Source organism: Ambystoma mexicanum, chromosome 5q (assembly GCF_040938575.1).
Source record: "Ambystoma mexicanum isolate Mex_15411 chromosome 5q, UKY_AmexF1_1, whole genome shotgun sequence".
Classification (NCBI taxonomy): Eukaryota; Metazoa; Chordata; class Amphibia; order Caudata; family Ambystomatidae; genus Ambystoma; species Ambystoma mexicanum.
Window position 1 is genome coordinate 277,486,179 of NC_090933.1, and position 16,036 is coordinate 277,502,214.

A 16,036-nucleotide genomic window follows, 5' to 3' on the forward strand; every position below is an offset into this window, starting at 1 on the left:
TGGCTCTCGGACAGCGGGACAGCTTGGAGTTCCAATGCAGGTTTCCCCGTATTCCCCCTGTAGCTGGCGCAGCTACTGCAGGAGGTCCACACAGTGTTAAAAAAGGGGGCAATAGAACCCATTCCCGGGTGTACTTCAGGTACAAAGACAGGAGGGTGGAGGCTGCTCCTGGACCTGCAACACCTCAAAAAGTACTTTTTTTAAAAAACTTTATTTTTGCATTTACCTTTTTACAAGAATACAAATTAGCCCGAACTGCGGGCTGTACAACTTGCGCCAACACGCTTTCACCACCCACCCCCCTCTCGCCAGCCAAGACCTACCTCTCCTCGACGCACTCGTTATAACGCCTCAACAAGTACTTGAAGTCCCAAAAGTCCAGGGTGGTCACATTGCAGCATGTGCTCCGCCAACTGGAGGAAGGCAACTTCCTGGTGTCTCTGGACCTGAAGGACGCCTACTTCCATGTCGTAATTCATCGGAAGCACAGCAAGTTCCTGCAGTTTGTGGTCCAGGGGCGACACTATCAGTTCAAGGCACTTGCCTTCGGCCTGAAATCGGGCCAGAGGGTCATCCACGTCTGCACTTAACTGGACGATTGGCTAGTTCGATCCCGCTCCCATGCTCTGGCGAGCCAGCACAAAGCGAGGACCATGAGTTTGCTGACGGATCTGGGATTCTCCATAAATAGGAGCCATCCTAGAACGCTCTATTTCTGAGAGCCTGACTAAACAAAGTGACTTGCCTGGCGTCTCCCTCGGAATAGAGGGTGGTAGCTATTCTAGGGAAGGAGCAGCGCCTGTCGTCGGCACGGTCGGCTACCCTGCGAGCCATCATGCCGTTTTTGGGAATGATATCCTCCTGCATCAACCTCTTCCTCCTTTGCAGACTACATATGAGTCCTCTCCTGGAGTTTCTGGATGTGAGGTGGCTGCAAGTCTCGGGATCCTGGACGGAATAGATCGGCCTCAACAAGGAGTTCCGAGGAGCAATACATTGTCATCTCATGCAAGGGCTTCTTTCCAAGTCCCTCCTCAGCAGGAGACAGTCAGCATGGACGCTTCTATGGAAGATTGGGGAGCTCACACCAGACAGTTGCACGCCAGAGGCCTCCTGCTGCAGGAAGCAAACTACACTTCACATCAAAGTCTTGGAGCTCCGGGCCTTCTTCTGGGCCCTTAAGTCCTTCCTGCCATCGCTGAGGTTGAGGATCTTCACGGACAACACCACCACAATGTTCTACAACCGGAAGCAGGTGTGAGACGTGTTCTCCGGTGCTCTCCAGGGAGGCCCAGGATCTGAAGAACTAGGCCATTTGTCAGTACATGTTTCTCGTCCCTTTTCACCTTGCGGGCACCAAGAGCAACATTGCAGACTCACTCAGCAGGGAATTACATTCATGGCAACCGTGGGAGCTTCGCCAGGGCCAGGTGGATCTTCTATTGCATGAATGGGGTCAACCCCAGATTGAACTTTTGGCAACGGCAACTAATTCCAGTGTCAGAAGTTCACCAGCAGGTTTCCACAGCCGAGGAGCATGGGGGATGCATTCTCATTGCTGTGGGAGGAGGGACTTTTCCTATCCACTTTTCCTTCCCTCCCACTCCTGCTCTGACTGATCAACACACTCAGACAGTGTCACTGCAGGATGATAGTCGTTGCACCAGCGTGGCCACTGCAAATCTGGTATCCAGACCTGCTGCAATTCCGTCCATCAGACTACCACTACTTCCGGACCTTCTCTTCAGAGAAGGAGGAGCGATTCTGCACCATGACCGAGCATCGCTGAACCTCAGGGCCTGGCTCCTGCAGCTCTAGAGTTAGACATTATTCTTTACTTGCAGAGTGTAAGGACATCCTGGCCAAGGCCAGGGCCTCTTCAATGTTGAAATGCTACGTCCATTAGTGGAAGCTTTTCTCCATGTGGTGCTTGGCTCAGAAGATTACCCCTCTGTATGTCACAGTCCCGCAGCTCCTACCATATCTACTTTCCTTGACCAAGCATGGACTGGCTCGTGCCTCTATCATGGTGCACCTGGCTGCCATATCCCGTTACACCAGGGCACCGGTTACGCCTTTACTGTGGTTGCACAGACTCGTCAAGGAGTTAGTTCCTCAAAGGACTCTAATGGACTTTTCCGCCAGTGAAGGCTCCTGCCCCGGCTATGAGCCCAATGTGGTTTTGACTAAGTTCATGGGGGCGCCCTTTGAGCCGATGGATTATGCCCCGCTCAAGTTTCTGTCCTGGAAGACAGTGTTCTTTGTGGTGATCACCTCGGCCCGGCGGATCGGGAAGATCCAGCCTCTGCCGTGCAAACAGCCATAGTTGTTCTTCCACACTTCAAGGGTGGTACTGCGTACACACCCCATCTTAATGCCAAAACTGCCATCGGAATTCCACCTCAACAAGCCTTTGGTGTTGTCTTTGGTGTTGCCTTTGGTGTTCCCTGTCTTCTTCCTGAATACGTCCTCTCCAGTGGAGAGGGCCTTGCATTGGCTGGACGTTGCTCGTGCCTTGCAGTTTTGGTAGGCTTTCGGAAGACTTCTCAGCTGTTTGTCAATTTTGGACCTGTGAATCACGGAAAGGCCTTGTCGAAGGCTTCCATCTCCAGGTGGCTCTCCGGCTACATCATACACTGTCATCGACTGGCTAGTAGGCCGCTGACGGGCCAGCCAATTCACACGCGAACCCTCCCTCCTTCCCCCTCTGTGGCTCTTCTTGTTCATACTGCCACTTTACGTGCTTACCAATTCTGAAGATGGCCACAAGGGCTGGATCTTAGGAAGAGGATTCTCATTCGATGGGAGCAGTATGACCCTGGCGACAGTGATTGGTTTAGATGAGAAATACAGTTTTAAAGCTAAAGTGAAAGTTTTTTCTTTTGCAGAGGATTCCCAGCATGACGACAGGGAATATTCATGAGCATATGAATCCATGCCATTCCCATGCCGGAGAACAATAGTTTAAAGGTAAGTAACTTAAACCTTATTTAGTATACCAGTGCTGTGCGTTTTCTTTGATTAACTGTGGAATAACTTTCTCGCTATCAGTCTTCATTCTTCTATTGAGTTAAGCTTGACTGCTCTGCCATAGCTACCACTTAGGAGTGTCTGGTCTGTCCTTTTAGTGAGAAGCACTGGTCTACCTGTATGCCAGATCGGTGCACAGTCCTCACCAAAAGGTTGTGAAAAAATATCTAACAGCCATGATTGGGTATTATAATCCAGTCTGGAGGAACACTTTACCAATGTGCAGATCATTAGATTACTTTATCGATTTAGCGATAACTTGTCTTGCAAAACCAGGTACACTTCTTTCACAGTGTCTTGGCTTTGAATGCTGGTCTCAGGGCTTCATTAGAATTGCACAGGTTTGGGCTGTGGATCTAAGGATGCTTTCTTACTATCCTCATCCATGAAATGCATTTACCCTGCCTGATATTTAGTCTTCTTAATACTTTTAGCACTAAATGTACCACTGGATAATTCATGAAAGTAGTGGAGGAACTCTGGGGGCATCCTCTTTATTTCGGCTCCAGGGGCCACATTATGAACAGGTGACTCCTCATATGCCTGAGTTCCAGAGCACTTCTCCACTGGCAACACACCTAGGGACTTGTTTACAACTGTCACAATAAATACTAATATATTACTTCCAACCTTGATGGAAAAACTGGAAATCTTTATGATTTGATGACCATTGTTTTTTATAGGAATGGGTGTCAACGTGGTCCGTACCTTATGATCATGGCAGCGAAGAACCTGCGCCCACTCCACTAGGTTTGGCTTGGCTTATTCCTCTTTGGGTGGATCGGGATCCAGAGGTATGTCGAATGTGGCCATTTTGCCTGCTGTTTCATTGTATGATTACTACTGTAATAATATCTTAGTGTTTAGACAAAGTATACATTTATGTTTGATATTTAGAATCCCACATTTGTCCTTCTAATGACTACTTTGAAAAATCTGTTATGGCAAATGAATGGGAGAAACAAGAACGATAACACAGTTAGATCATACTGTTGTTCAGGAAACAATTCCCAAAAAAAGACAAATTGTTCTTACATTGGTATTACTTTTTTGTGTGCTTCCTCAAATAGAAGAAACTCTACATGGTGGATATGCGCTGTATGCATTACTCAATCAAGTCTTGAACTTCAACTATGGATAATAGTTGTTCAGTCAGTTGTATGGAACATTGTATAATGATTAAAATTCAATGTAAATCACTGACTAACTCCATAAATGCATTCTGTCAACGATTAGACTTACCTTTTCCATGTGATGCCAGTCTTTAGTGAGATCAGGTCTGTTTCTGCTAGAAGCCACAATGTTCCCAGAGGTTTAAAACTGGGAGAGCATGTGAACCACAGAGCGACAGCCAAAGGAAAACCCTCACAGGGGAGAAAACCATCTGACTGGTCAGGAACAGTATGATCAGTGTTGCCGCAGGTTGAAGTCCGGGCCAGAACCGGATGGCTGGGAGTATCAGTGCAGGATGGAAGAATCCACCAGGACCAGATGGCGGAATGGGGAGTCCGAACAGGAGGCAGTCTCCCAGAAGGGAAGACAAAGTCACTGGTACTGTACAAGGAGAGGAAAGGCAGAATAAGTAGGAGAGTAGGAACGCTGGGGGCTAGGAAAAGTCAGGAGACCAGGAATGGCCAAAGAGAAACATCTGCAATGGAACTTTGAGGCGCATTGAGCCCGGGGTTCTTAATAGTTTATAACCAGCATTCTAAGTGAAGTGCATCTCAGGAATGGGTGCTACCATCTTGCGTCAGGTGCACAACGTTACGTTGTAACGTAAGTGACATGCCAGAGGCGCTATCTTGGAATGGGATGGAAATATAGCTGTACGCGGCTATGCAGCGATTTGACAGGCGCCACCTGTCCCAATGGGACCAGCGACATTGCGGCAATCGTCGGGGGACATGACACATTATGAATTATTTTCTCTCTCTGTTGACTAGAAATCTTTTCCATGAATGTATGTGAGTGAATGAGCATTGTCAGGGGAAGCACAAACCAAGCAAGGGGATTGGTTTTCCCCTGAGAAATACTTCAAAATTATGGATTAAAATTAAGCTTTTTACAGCCGACTTTAAACACTTTATTTTATTAAAAGTCATACAATTTACAAATAGTTTTCTCCTATGGGTGCCAGGTTACCAACAGTATATAGGAGCAATGCATTTTCATGATGCTAGTTTTCTGCCAGTGTAACAAGACATTTTCATCATGGCTGTGCCAATATATGCCAATATTACTACAAATGAACACATGATTGCTTTGACCATAATGCTAGTAAAGCAACTGTAACACATGTCCATTCTGGTTGTGCCACTGTAGGCCAATATCCCCACATAAGAATGCTCACATTGGCTTTGCCCACAATGCCAGTAATAATGCCATGCGATGCCACTGTATAAAAACATGTCCATGCTGTATATGCCTCTGTTGGCTAGTATCCCCTGTGAGAAACCAAAGGGTGTCTCCCTGCTAGTAACCGGGGATCTCTCTCTCAGGTGGCCAGGGCACAACCATCGTTTTTGGATCCAGACCCTGAGGGTAGACCACTGCGGGAGAATCACCTGGGTGAGGGGTCTTCGGGGAGTGGAGATGGGACAGCCGATGGTGAGACGTGGTATTCCTCCCTTCCCTGTACCCATGATCCCTCCGAATTCATAGGATTCTCTGATGTCCCAACTCCCCCCTTTTTTACCGACACTGGGCAGAGGAAGAGGGCGACTGAGAGTAACAATGCTAACTCTTACATGTCGCATTGGACATGTCCCGCTAATTGTGTCAGGCAAAGTCAGGCACTTGACTCTAAGTGCATACATCTGATACCAACTAGCTCTCCTCACACAGAGAAAACACAGAACATAGAGACTGTTACTCACCGCTCCGGTGGTAGGTCAGGAATGCTGGATTCTAGGACCTTGGAGACGATAGTAAGACAGGATTCAATGTTCAGCCTCCAATGTTCCTGCTCCCCTGAATACGAAGATTCAGGCTTCCTCAAAGTGGGGCTCTTTTCTACAATGTACCTCTCTGCTATTTCGACCTGAACAGGCAGAGGTGTCAATTGGATAAAAGAGCGGGGAGAACACACACCGCCAAAACCCAAATGCTGAAAAGGAATAAAAGAGGATTAGCAGTGTTGAAAAGAACCAGTAATAAAACTCAAACAACAGTAGCAGAGAATATACTTATATATGAGTAGGAGCGGATTTCCCCAGGAATGGAATTTGTCTACAAAGGAAAATAAAACCAATGATGAGGCGTAAATAGAAAAAAAGAGGTTCTATTTGTAGAATACCAACTAAGCAACAGACCTGAGTTGTGGGATTTTCAAAGGTTAATGAAGTCCAGGATGAAGCAAAACGACAGGAAAAAATAATTAACAGGTAAGTTAGTACAGGGTAGATACCCCGGGTGGCACGAGGGTTGCACTAGGTCCAGGTTGGTGCAATCTCTGGAAAGCGTCAATATTGCACTTAGAAAGCGGTTGAGAAATGAGTCTTCCTGAATGTCCCAAGAGTTCAGCTAACCGGGCTATCTGGAGAGGTCCAAGTACTTTCAGCAGGGGTGGTTCTTGAACAGGTGGAGCGATAGCAGATGGGTGAGACTAGCAGACAATCAATACACAAACCCAATAGCACCTCAGGGTGTAGAATAGAAGCCTATCACAACATCTGAGGGCTTCCGATGTGCTCTGTGAGTGGACTATAAAAGGTGGTTGTGCGAGTACACAATGCAGAGACGTACCGTGTTGTTCCCTGAGGTGACGGCTACAAGCAGGCGGAGAGAGGAGACAATCCAATATCGGTTCGGTCAGTGCCGTAGAGGAGTAATGAAACAATGCCAAATCGCAAGCGGAATCAATCCAAGAGACGGGCAAGGGTCGGAACCAGGAAATCAATCAGGAAAATGCAGGCAAGTAGGCAAACAGACATAACCGTGGCGGCGAGCCAAGCTCAATTAGCAGCAATGAGCCCACGGAAGACGGCAGCTTTAAAGCCGTAAGGGGTGTGGCCTACATGCACGTTTACTACGTGCCCGGCGAGTCAGCTGACCCGAAAAGCGCTGAATGTTACACAGGCGCCATGGCAACCTGTAGCAATCCCACAAGGGTGTCTGTGAGTGCGCAGCGGTCCGCAGAGGATCCAATCCCTGCCGAACCACTCTGAGCAAGGTCGAACACGATTAAGAGCAGAGCTTCCGGGGCGAAGGCAAACCTACTGGAGCAGAGCAGTGGACCGAGGGATGAGAGCCACGGGTGGAGAACCCCAGGAGTTCCCTGCAGTAGTTTGTTGCCTCCAAAAGGCAGCGAAAGGCACATGGAGAAGGCCAAAGCCCAAACAAGAAGGCTGCATTGTGTTTCAAGGACACCAGTGACCCTCCCGGGTGAATGGCAGAGTTTGGGAGGCGAGGCCAAGCCTGTGGTACTAACTTTGATTCGCAAACTGAAAGACAGTAAAGACGAGAAAGAAACGCACACAGCCGGTGAGTTGGCAAGCGACACGAGAGCCCGGTGTGTGCTAAAGAAAGATCGAACTGGAAACATTATATTGCACAATTGAAGGCTGCACACGTGCGAGCGAGACGCGAAGAAAGGCATACCTGCAAATTAACCTTGAAGTAACGATAGCTGCAAAGTCAGCGATACTGAGTAACAGAGTGGTCTGGCGAAACAAAATAGCCCACCTGAAAGTATCTGTGAAAGGCGAAAAGTTTGTAGTGATAAGATGAATGAACTGTAAAAGCGAGGTGATGAAAATGAACCACGAGAGAAGGGGAAAGTAAAAAGCTGAGCAGTGAACTTTGATGCTTAGGACAGTGAACTACCCAGACCAGGAAGCACTGGGGAAAATAACATAAGAGTGTGAGTTGAAAGCAGGAAAGTCGAAGTGGTCCTGCAGATGTCTGTAGAAAAAGCCATGTGTTAGGCAGAAACCTGTGCAGTTCCCTCTGGGACCACTGCAAAAGATTTAGGACTACAGGTGTTTGGCAGTAAACCCACTTGGTAGCAGTCTGTACCACACAGATTCACTTGGTAGCTGTGGCTGAGCAGTCAGACTTCCCTCAAGAAGAGTTAGGCAGTATACAGAGTATTCACAATAGGTCAAGAGAACACAATAGTACAAGTAAACACTGACCAGGGCTTGGTGTAAAAGAGATATAATTATTTATTTAAAACCACATCTCGAAAAACACACAGGCACTAATAGTAAGCAATTCAAAAACACAGCCCCTAAAAGATATACACTCCCTTAAAAGAATATTAGACAAGTCTTAAGTAAAGCCCCACTTATTTTCAGACAGCGGTGAGCGCTTAACGTAGATGGCACTCTAATAATTTGCTTTAAAAAGGGAGAGAAAAGCAGAGAATACATTGAAACAGATCCCAACACTTTTTCACAAACACAAGAGAGGAAGGCAAAGTAACACTGTGTATTCAGAGTCAGTAGGCCGGATCCGCTTTAAGAGGATCAAAACGAAATGCCTCCAATGTCACATGGTTGCAGTGCACAAAAGTCTTGTAACGGTTCAAAAAAAGGAGTTGGACCAAAGAAAGAAACCAGTTAGAGGGTCAAGGCGGCCAGCCTAGTCTAGAAGGTTAAGGGGTTATTATTACCTTGTAGCAATCTTTAGAAAGGGAGGCCTGGTGGACACGGTACCTTAAAGTGGTGAGAATACTCCAGCGGGGGCAGTTGTTCCTGGCAGCGGATGCAAGTCAGTGCTTTTTCCGGGGGAAGAGAGGATCTCATCGGGGAGGAAGACAGGAGTCCGTTGTACTGCCAGGGAAGAAACCAGCCGCGGAGTTTCTCAGGTACAAGGAGTGGTCCGTTGATTTGCGGTTCAGTGGTAAGTGGCTATCCGGCTGCCGGGGTGCTTGGCACGGGCAGTTTGACCGCAAACCGGTCTGGGGTGCGAAGAGAAGAAGGTAAACTGGTTGTGCCCACCAGTCAGGGGAAGAAGCCTCTCCAGCCGGGAGATCTTCTCTGTTGTCGGGAAGTGGTGAGTCAGTTCCACAGGGCTCCACCGGTGGTGTCGTCGTGGTAGGTCGGCTCAGCTTCTCCCTCGTCGGATTCTCAGGTCCTGTGGCGACTTCTGAAGTTCCAGTCCCCAAAGCCCTGCTTTTATGCAGCACGCCCCCATTCACTTAGCCTAGCTGTCAATCAAACATGCTAAGTGGTGAGCCGGCTGGCTCACCACTTGGGCCAATCACACAAGAGTGCGACTTGAGTTACAGAGTGGCACCACTTTTGGAGGCTTCTGTGGAGAAGCCGGCAAAAAAGTGGAACAAAGGGCTCGACTTGGGTTGGAGTCACAGAAGAGAACACAAACGCCATTTTAGAATTGAGTCCTGGCAAAAAATACCAACCGGCGACTTATTATTAAATAAACTGGCGGTATGTTCGAGGCTATGAGAATTAAATTATTAAAATTGGTAGCCTCGAACAGTGGGAAAATCCCATAGGGAAATATTCGCGGTCGAATATAAAAAGTAGTTTGCACTGCCACCAGCCAAAACTCGATCAGGGGGGACGGAGACGTGCCCCCTCGACTAACAGACCCCGCAAATGGGAGCTTCAGCAATTGCAGGTAACTCGTTACTTCAGCAGGTGGGGTCAGCCCCAGATCGACCTCTTCACAACGGCGACCAACTCCAAGATCCAGAGGTTCGCCAGCATGTTCCCTCGGCCGGGGAGCCTGGGGATGCCTTCTCGTTCCCATGGGTGGGGCTCTCCCTGTATACCTTCCCTCCAATTCCGCTGCTGCTACGTGTGATCAACACACTCAGACGTTGTCATTGCAGGATGATAATCATTGCTCCGGCGTGGCCACAGCAGATTTGGTACCCGGACCTGCTCCGTCTGTCAGTGGCCGCGTCCATCCGGCTACCTCCACTTTCTGACCTTCTCGCCAGAGAAGATGGAACAATTTTGCACCACGACCCAGCATTGCTAAGCCTCACGGCCTGGCTCCTGCAGCCCTAGAGTTTGGACATTACACTCTCCCGCTGTCATGCTACGGTCACAAGTGGAAGCACTTCACAGTGTGGCGCAGGGCTCAGAAAATTACACGGCTGCGAGTCTCAGCTCTGTAGCTTCTTCCGTATCTGCTTTCCATGGCCAAGTCTCGCCTGGCTCAAGCCTCAGTCAAGGTGCATCTGGCTGCCATATGCCTCTACACCAGACGCCTGGCAAGCCTCCTCTGTGGTCGCACAGGCTCGTCATGGAGTTCATCAAAGGCCTCTTCAGGACTTTTCCACCAATGAAGGCCCCTGCTCCAGCTTGGGAGTTCAACATGGTTTTAACTAAGCTCATGGGGCCCCCATTTGAACCACTGCATCAGACCCCACTGAAGTTTCTCTAGTGGAAGATGACTTTCCTCGTGGCGATCACCTCGGCCAGGTGGGTCGGTGAGATACAGGCCCTCTCTTGCAAGCAGCTGTACTTGTCCTTCGACGCTACGCTGAAGGTTCCTTCAGAATTTCACCTCAACAAGCCTTTGGTAATAACAGTCTTCTTCCCAAACCTTTCTACATCGTAAAAAAGAACTCTGCATTCACCGGACGTTGCCTGTGCCTTTTTAGTTTTATGTGGCACGCACGAGGGGTTTTTGTAAGACTTATCAACCTTTTGTGAATTTTGGACCTGTGAATAATGGGAAGGCCCTGTCTAAGGTTTGCATATCCAGGTGGCTCCCCAGCTACATCATGTACCGTCATCGCCTGGCGAACAGACCACTTCCTGGCAGACAAAGAGCCCACTCCACCAAAGCCATTGCAGCGACAACAGTGTTTCTCTCTGGTGTTCCCCTGCTCGACACCTGCAGGGCTGCTAGATGGAGGTCCACGCACACCTTCACAAGGTTTCACTGCATCAACAGGAGTCCAGGGAGGAGTCCCTGGTTGGCCAAGCAGTGCTACGCAACCTGTTAACTTGAGGTGAGTCTGCTCCGGGTATAAGTGTTTTACTTCTGTTGAGGCTTGCACCTCCCGTAGTTCTCTATATGTACTGCTATGTGATCTTTATTCGTGAGCATGTGAATCCAGGACAGACCACATTCTGGAGAAGGAACACGTTATTTACCTGTATCACCTGTTCTCCATCATGGGTCTGGTACGGATTCACATGCAAATCCTCCCTCCTTCCCCTCTGTAGCTCTTCTTCATCCATACTGCTACTTAATGTGCTCAGCCAAATCTGAAGATGACCAACAGGGATGGAGCTTAGGGAGACGACTGTCATTGGATGGGGGCAGTATGACCCAAAGGACAGTGATTAGTTATAGAGTAAAATAGTTTCTAGGCTAAAGTAAAACTGTTTTTCCCAGCCTGACGACTGGGAATATTCGTGAACATATGAAGCCATGCCAGTCCCATGCTGGAGAACAGGAGTTACAGGTAAGTAACTTATTCCTTCTTAGTGTTTCACTGTGTTTGCTCATTGGAAACCCCTGATCACTCTCACCCCTCCTGAGATGTAGTCTCGACTGTTCTACAAGCAACTATCTTATTTAATAAGTATTCCCCTGTACATCTAACAACAGTGGCCTCCGAAACATGTGTCCTCCATGCCAGAGTTTAAAATCCATTCTAACAAATTGGTGTAAGTGGTGGGTTAAGAACTGAGTTTCTCCCGTGTTGCACACTGGTGTGGTGCCTGAATTATAGTTGCTCAGTAACACTGTAAGTTTTGATCACTTGGTAATTATAAATCACCTGCTAACCTTACACTATAGAAACAATCACTTCCACTGTTTTAAATGCTTCCAATACTGAAAATGTAAAAAGGCTACGTCGGGAAACAGGTATATATTCCTCTAGTAACAAAGCTGAGTTAATTCAAAAAATTATAGATTGGTAAGAAGATAGGATTGTACCTCTCCCGTCAAGTCATTGCGCAGAAGGTGATGGGGCTGCTCCTCCTATCAACAGTGAAGGTGTCACTGTTGCTGCCAACATTGATAGAGGGGAGGAGGAGGATGATGATCACCTGTCCAATGTTACATCTGTCTCCTCTGATGCAGAAACCATGCTGGAGCTTGAGAGAAAGAAACTTGGGCTCAGAGAGAACAAGCTTGAATTCAGCATGGCTAAGCTTGAATTGGAGAATGTAGGGAGACAATAAGACAGGGAACATCAATTGGAGCTTGCCAAGTTTGAAGGTACCAGTGGTTCCCACAGAGGGTCTGGGAATGGATCTGGCCCCTCTTCCCATCCTAGGTTTCCTAAAGATCTGCTCAGTGTGTATGATGAAAGGAATGACATAATGGACTGGCATTTGAGTATGCTTGTGAAGTACATGAAGTAGTGGATGCTGATAAGATTGCATGGTTGTTGAGTCGACTACCCGACTCTGGCTGCAGTGCTATTGTGGAAATGTCAAGGGCCTACAGAAAAGACTTTGTGAAATTAAAGCAAACTCTCATAATAAAGTTTGGGAAGGCTCCTGCCCAATACTTGAAGAGATTTAGAGAGTACAAAAGAACGAAGGTAGGACTTGGGTCACGTAACTGAATCCTTAAAAAACTTGACTGGGTGGAAGGTTATAGGGTCACCACCTTGGAGGGCATGATCCAGTTGGTTCTGCTTGAGCACATTTTTGCCACATGTTTACCTGAGATAAAGCAACATTTGGCTGCTTCTAATGAGTTTGATCTTAAAATGTTGACCATTGCAGCTGACGTGTTGGTATCCCATAAGGACAAACCTGCTTTTGGTAAGCAAGAGGAGGGGAAGAAGCAGAAAGAGAAAGAGGGTGGGTCATCTGAAAAATCTCATTCCCAGAAGTGCCACGAAAAGATTAAGAAGGTTAAGTCACCAAGACCATGTACTGGATAGTGGGACTAATCATCCCAAGCACATCTAGTGTTACTCTATGCCTCCCTTTGTCCCAAGACCCAGTGGATCTTGTGTGGCTTGTGGAGCATGTGATGGGGGGCCTCCAGATTTATAGTCAAAGCCTTGGGGCTCCACTCTGTAGATCTGGCCTTCTCTCATGATGAGGAAGATATACTTACAGGGGCATACCTCTCTTGAGATTCCTTCCCCAGTGGGATAGGATCTGAAGTATTCTTGTTTCTCTGGGATCCTAGAGTGGCTGAGGCATATTCCTCGATCCCTCATAATACAAATCATTACTTTAAGGCTAGTGTATTGGTAGATAGTGTAGAGACCCCTGCCATTAGGGACACTGTGGCCAGCAGAACTGTAGTGGATTCCACACTGGTAAACCCAGAGGAGCTGGCCAATGCTCCTCTGGTGCCTACCAAGTTGGCTGATGGCCGCCTCTCAATTTCCCAGTTATGCCTGTAACTATTGCTGTAATGGTGGAGTAGTAAGTATACCTGTAGTGTACAGAGGCAAGTCCCTGGAAATGGTCTGCTGTTTAATGACCTCAGAGACTTGGGTCTTGTGGGGGGGTGTAGCAGAACGACCCAGCACTAGGTTGCAGACCAAAGCAGCCCTGGCCCAGTCCAAGAGTGAAACAGGCATGGTAACAAGAGATGACACAAAAAAACTGTTGTAACATTCAATATTAATATCTTTATTAAGGGTCAGGATGGTGTAATGCCTAACTTGCCCTATAACTCTTGTGCGAATTTCCCTTGCTAAAGAAAACTAAGGGAAGTCTGTGTCTGTAAGTCCAAATCAAAAGTCTGTCTGTGTCGAAATCTATGCCTGCGCTCGCATCTAGAAATAAACATGATGCAGGGTTCCTCTTATCCAACAGAATACAAAAGTATAAGTCTCAGCTGTTTTCAGCGTAAGTTCTTTCACAAGTTCAATACAGTTCCAATAGCTGCTTGTCCTACCAATGTTCTGCCAAGTCTTGAGGTTCCCTTCCCGAAGTTCAATCTAGCACAATTTATGCAAAAATGTGTGGTCATGAGGTTCCCTTCCCCAAGACAGCATTTCAAGGGTATTGTGTCCTCCGACGTATTCTAGATCTGTGACAGGTAATGTCCACAGCCGTGCTGCTTCGGAATCTTTTCGGCAGAGGGCATCCTGCATCGATGTCGTCGATCCAATGTCCCTCGAGGGCCTCCGTCGATGATCGACGTCACCGGATGCTATATATAGGACGAACGACGCCCGTAGCCTCAGTTCCGTTTTTTCCGCAAACGTGTTTGCTTTGAAATCTCGGCGCACTCGATTCCTCTCTTCGAATGAGGTCTTCATCTTCCTCTACTACCCCGAGGCCGGGCTTTAAGAAGTGTCGGGACTGCGGGTCAAAAAAATGTTTATCACGGACCCGCACGACATCTGCTTCTGGTGCCTCAGCGAAAGCCACGCCACTGACGACTGCCAGTCCCTGACGTCTAAGACCTTGCGGGAGCGTAAGGGGAAATTAAAGGTAGGTAGGGGGTCCAAACCACGTAAATCGAAGTCCGCTGGGCTTTCGACCGATGACTCGAGGGGCGAGTCTTTATCGGCGAAAATCCAGGAGGTCTTGGTCTAGGAGTGGTTCCCGCCATTCCTCTGCCTCGAGGCATTCTAGGAAGCGCCGTCACCGGTCGCCTTCCCCGTCCTCGTTAGAGGACGACTCCGCCAGACGGTTGACCTGTCCTACCAAGTCTTCGTCGCCGGCCGAATGGGATACATTCCACCAGCAGATGTTAGCGATTTTTCAGTGGCAAGGCACGGTTCCGTCCACACCTTCGAAAGAAGCCGGCAAGGAATGGGCTAGGTCGACCACTCGCACGCCTTCGGGCTCGGGAGGTCGGCGCGATCATTGGGAGCCGTCGAGGTCCCGATCGGACAAGGGAGATCGCCATAGCCGTGCCAGGTCCCTGTCCTCGACGCCATCGAGACCGTCGAAACATATGAAGCCTTCGACAAAGGCGTCGGCGCCATCGGCACTGTGTCTGTCAATGGACGATCTCGATGCTCCGCCCTCTCAGAGGTCTTCGACGGCATTCGTCGAGGGACCTTCTCGGGGCTCCGCCCTCGAAGAAGTCGTTGATGCCATTGGCGCCTCGGTCAACGCCGATTCCCTCGGCGCCCTCGACGCCATTTGTTGAGGATTTGCCTGAGGTGCCCTGAGGGCTCTGGAACCTCAGAGGAAGTCTCGCAGTAAGTCTGTGAGGCCTGTTTTTGAGCCCAGGTCTGTGCCTCCTCCTAGATTGGATTTTTTCCAACCTTTGCAAGAAATTTCAAAGGTTGATGAAATGTCTGATTAGGAGATGGGCTTGCCTGTGCATCCTGACGTCCCTGATGACCTTTTGTCTGGGCATAGGCAGCGGAGGAAATCCGTCAGTCATTGCATGACGCCAGTGGCCTGGGCACCTCTCCGAAGGTGGAGTTTAGGCGGCCTGAACCAGGGGCGCATGCTGAGTCTTCCTATCGATGTCGCATGTCGAGGGTGACAGAGTACTTGGGGTGGTCTGCCCCCCCAGTGGTGTTTGATCAGAATGACTTGACTGATATCCTGGATCAGGGTCCGTCCACGGACCCGGTGTTGCCATTTCACATGGCTTTGCAAAAGAGAGTGGCGGCAGCTTGGACTGCTCCGGAGAGTCTGTTGGCAGTTAACAGGTCGTTCCCGAAAAAATACAGCCCATCCAGTAGTGACCCCTGCTACTTATTGTCGCACCCTACTCCGGAGAGTTTGGTGGTGCAGACGGCTGCGGCCTCCTCGAAGCAGGCTGCGTACCCTTCCATCCCTCCTGATAGGGACGACAAGCGCTTCGATGGTTGGGCAAGGAAGGGATTTTCTGCTGGGAATATGGCGTTGAAGTCAGCCAACTCCACTTGTGCCTTGGCAAAGTTTACACACACTCTGTGGAACTGTGCGTCTTTGGCGGCTGAGCATATTCCCGAAGGGGAAGAAAGGGGATGGCTTTCTGGCCCTCGTGCAAGGACGCTATGTGCGAATCCCTTCAGTCGGGTTTGGACACGGCAGATCGTGTCAGCCGATCCATTGCTGCCAGCACCGTGATATGCAGGTTTGCGTGGTTGCGGAAGTCTGGTTTTGCCCCGGATGTGCAATCCTGTCTTCTGAACATGCCTTTT

At 48.7% G+C, this 16,036-nt stretch overlaps 1 protein-coding gene across 1 annotated transcript in view; it reads left to right on the forward strand.

Moving 5' to 3' along the window:
• RTTN (rotatin) overlaps window positions 1–16,036 on the forward strand; it is a 2,784,523-nt gene that overhangs the window by 1,882,988 nt on the left and 885,499 nt on the right. The window contains exon 31 of the mRNA XM_069620779.1: window positions 3,714–3,824. Within this exon, the coding sequence (XP_069476880.1) occupies window positions 3,714–3,824 (111 nt within the window). The remainder of the gene's footprint in view (window positions 1–3,713; window positions 3,825–16,036) is intronic.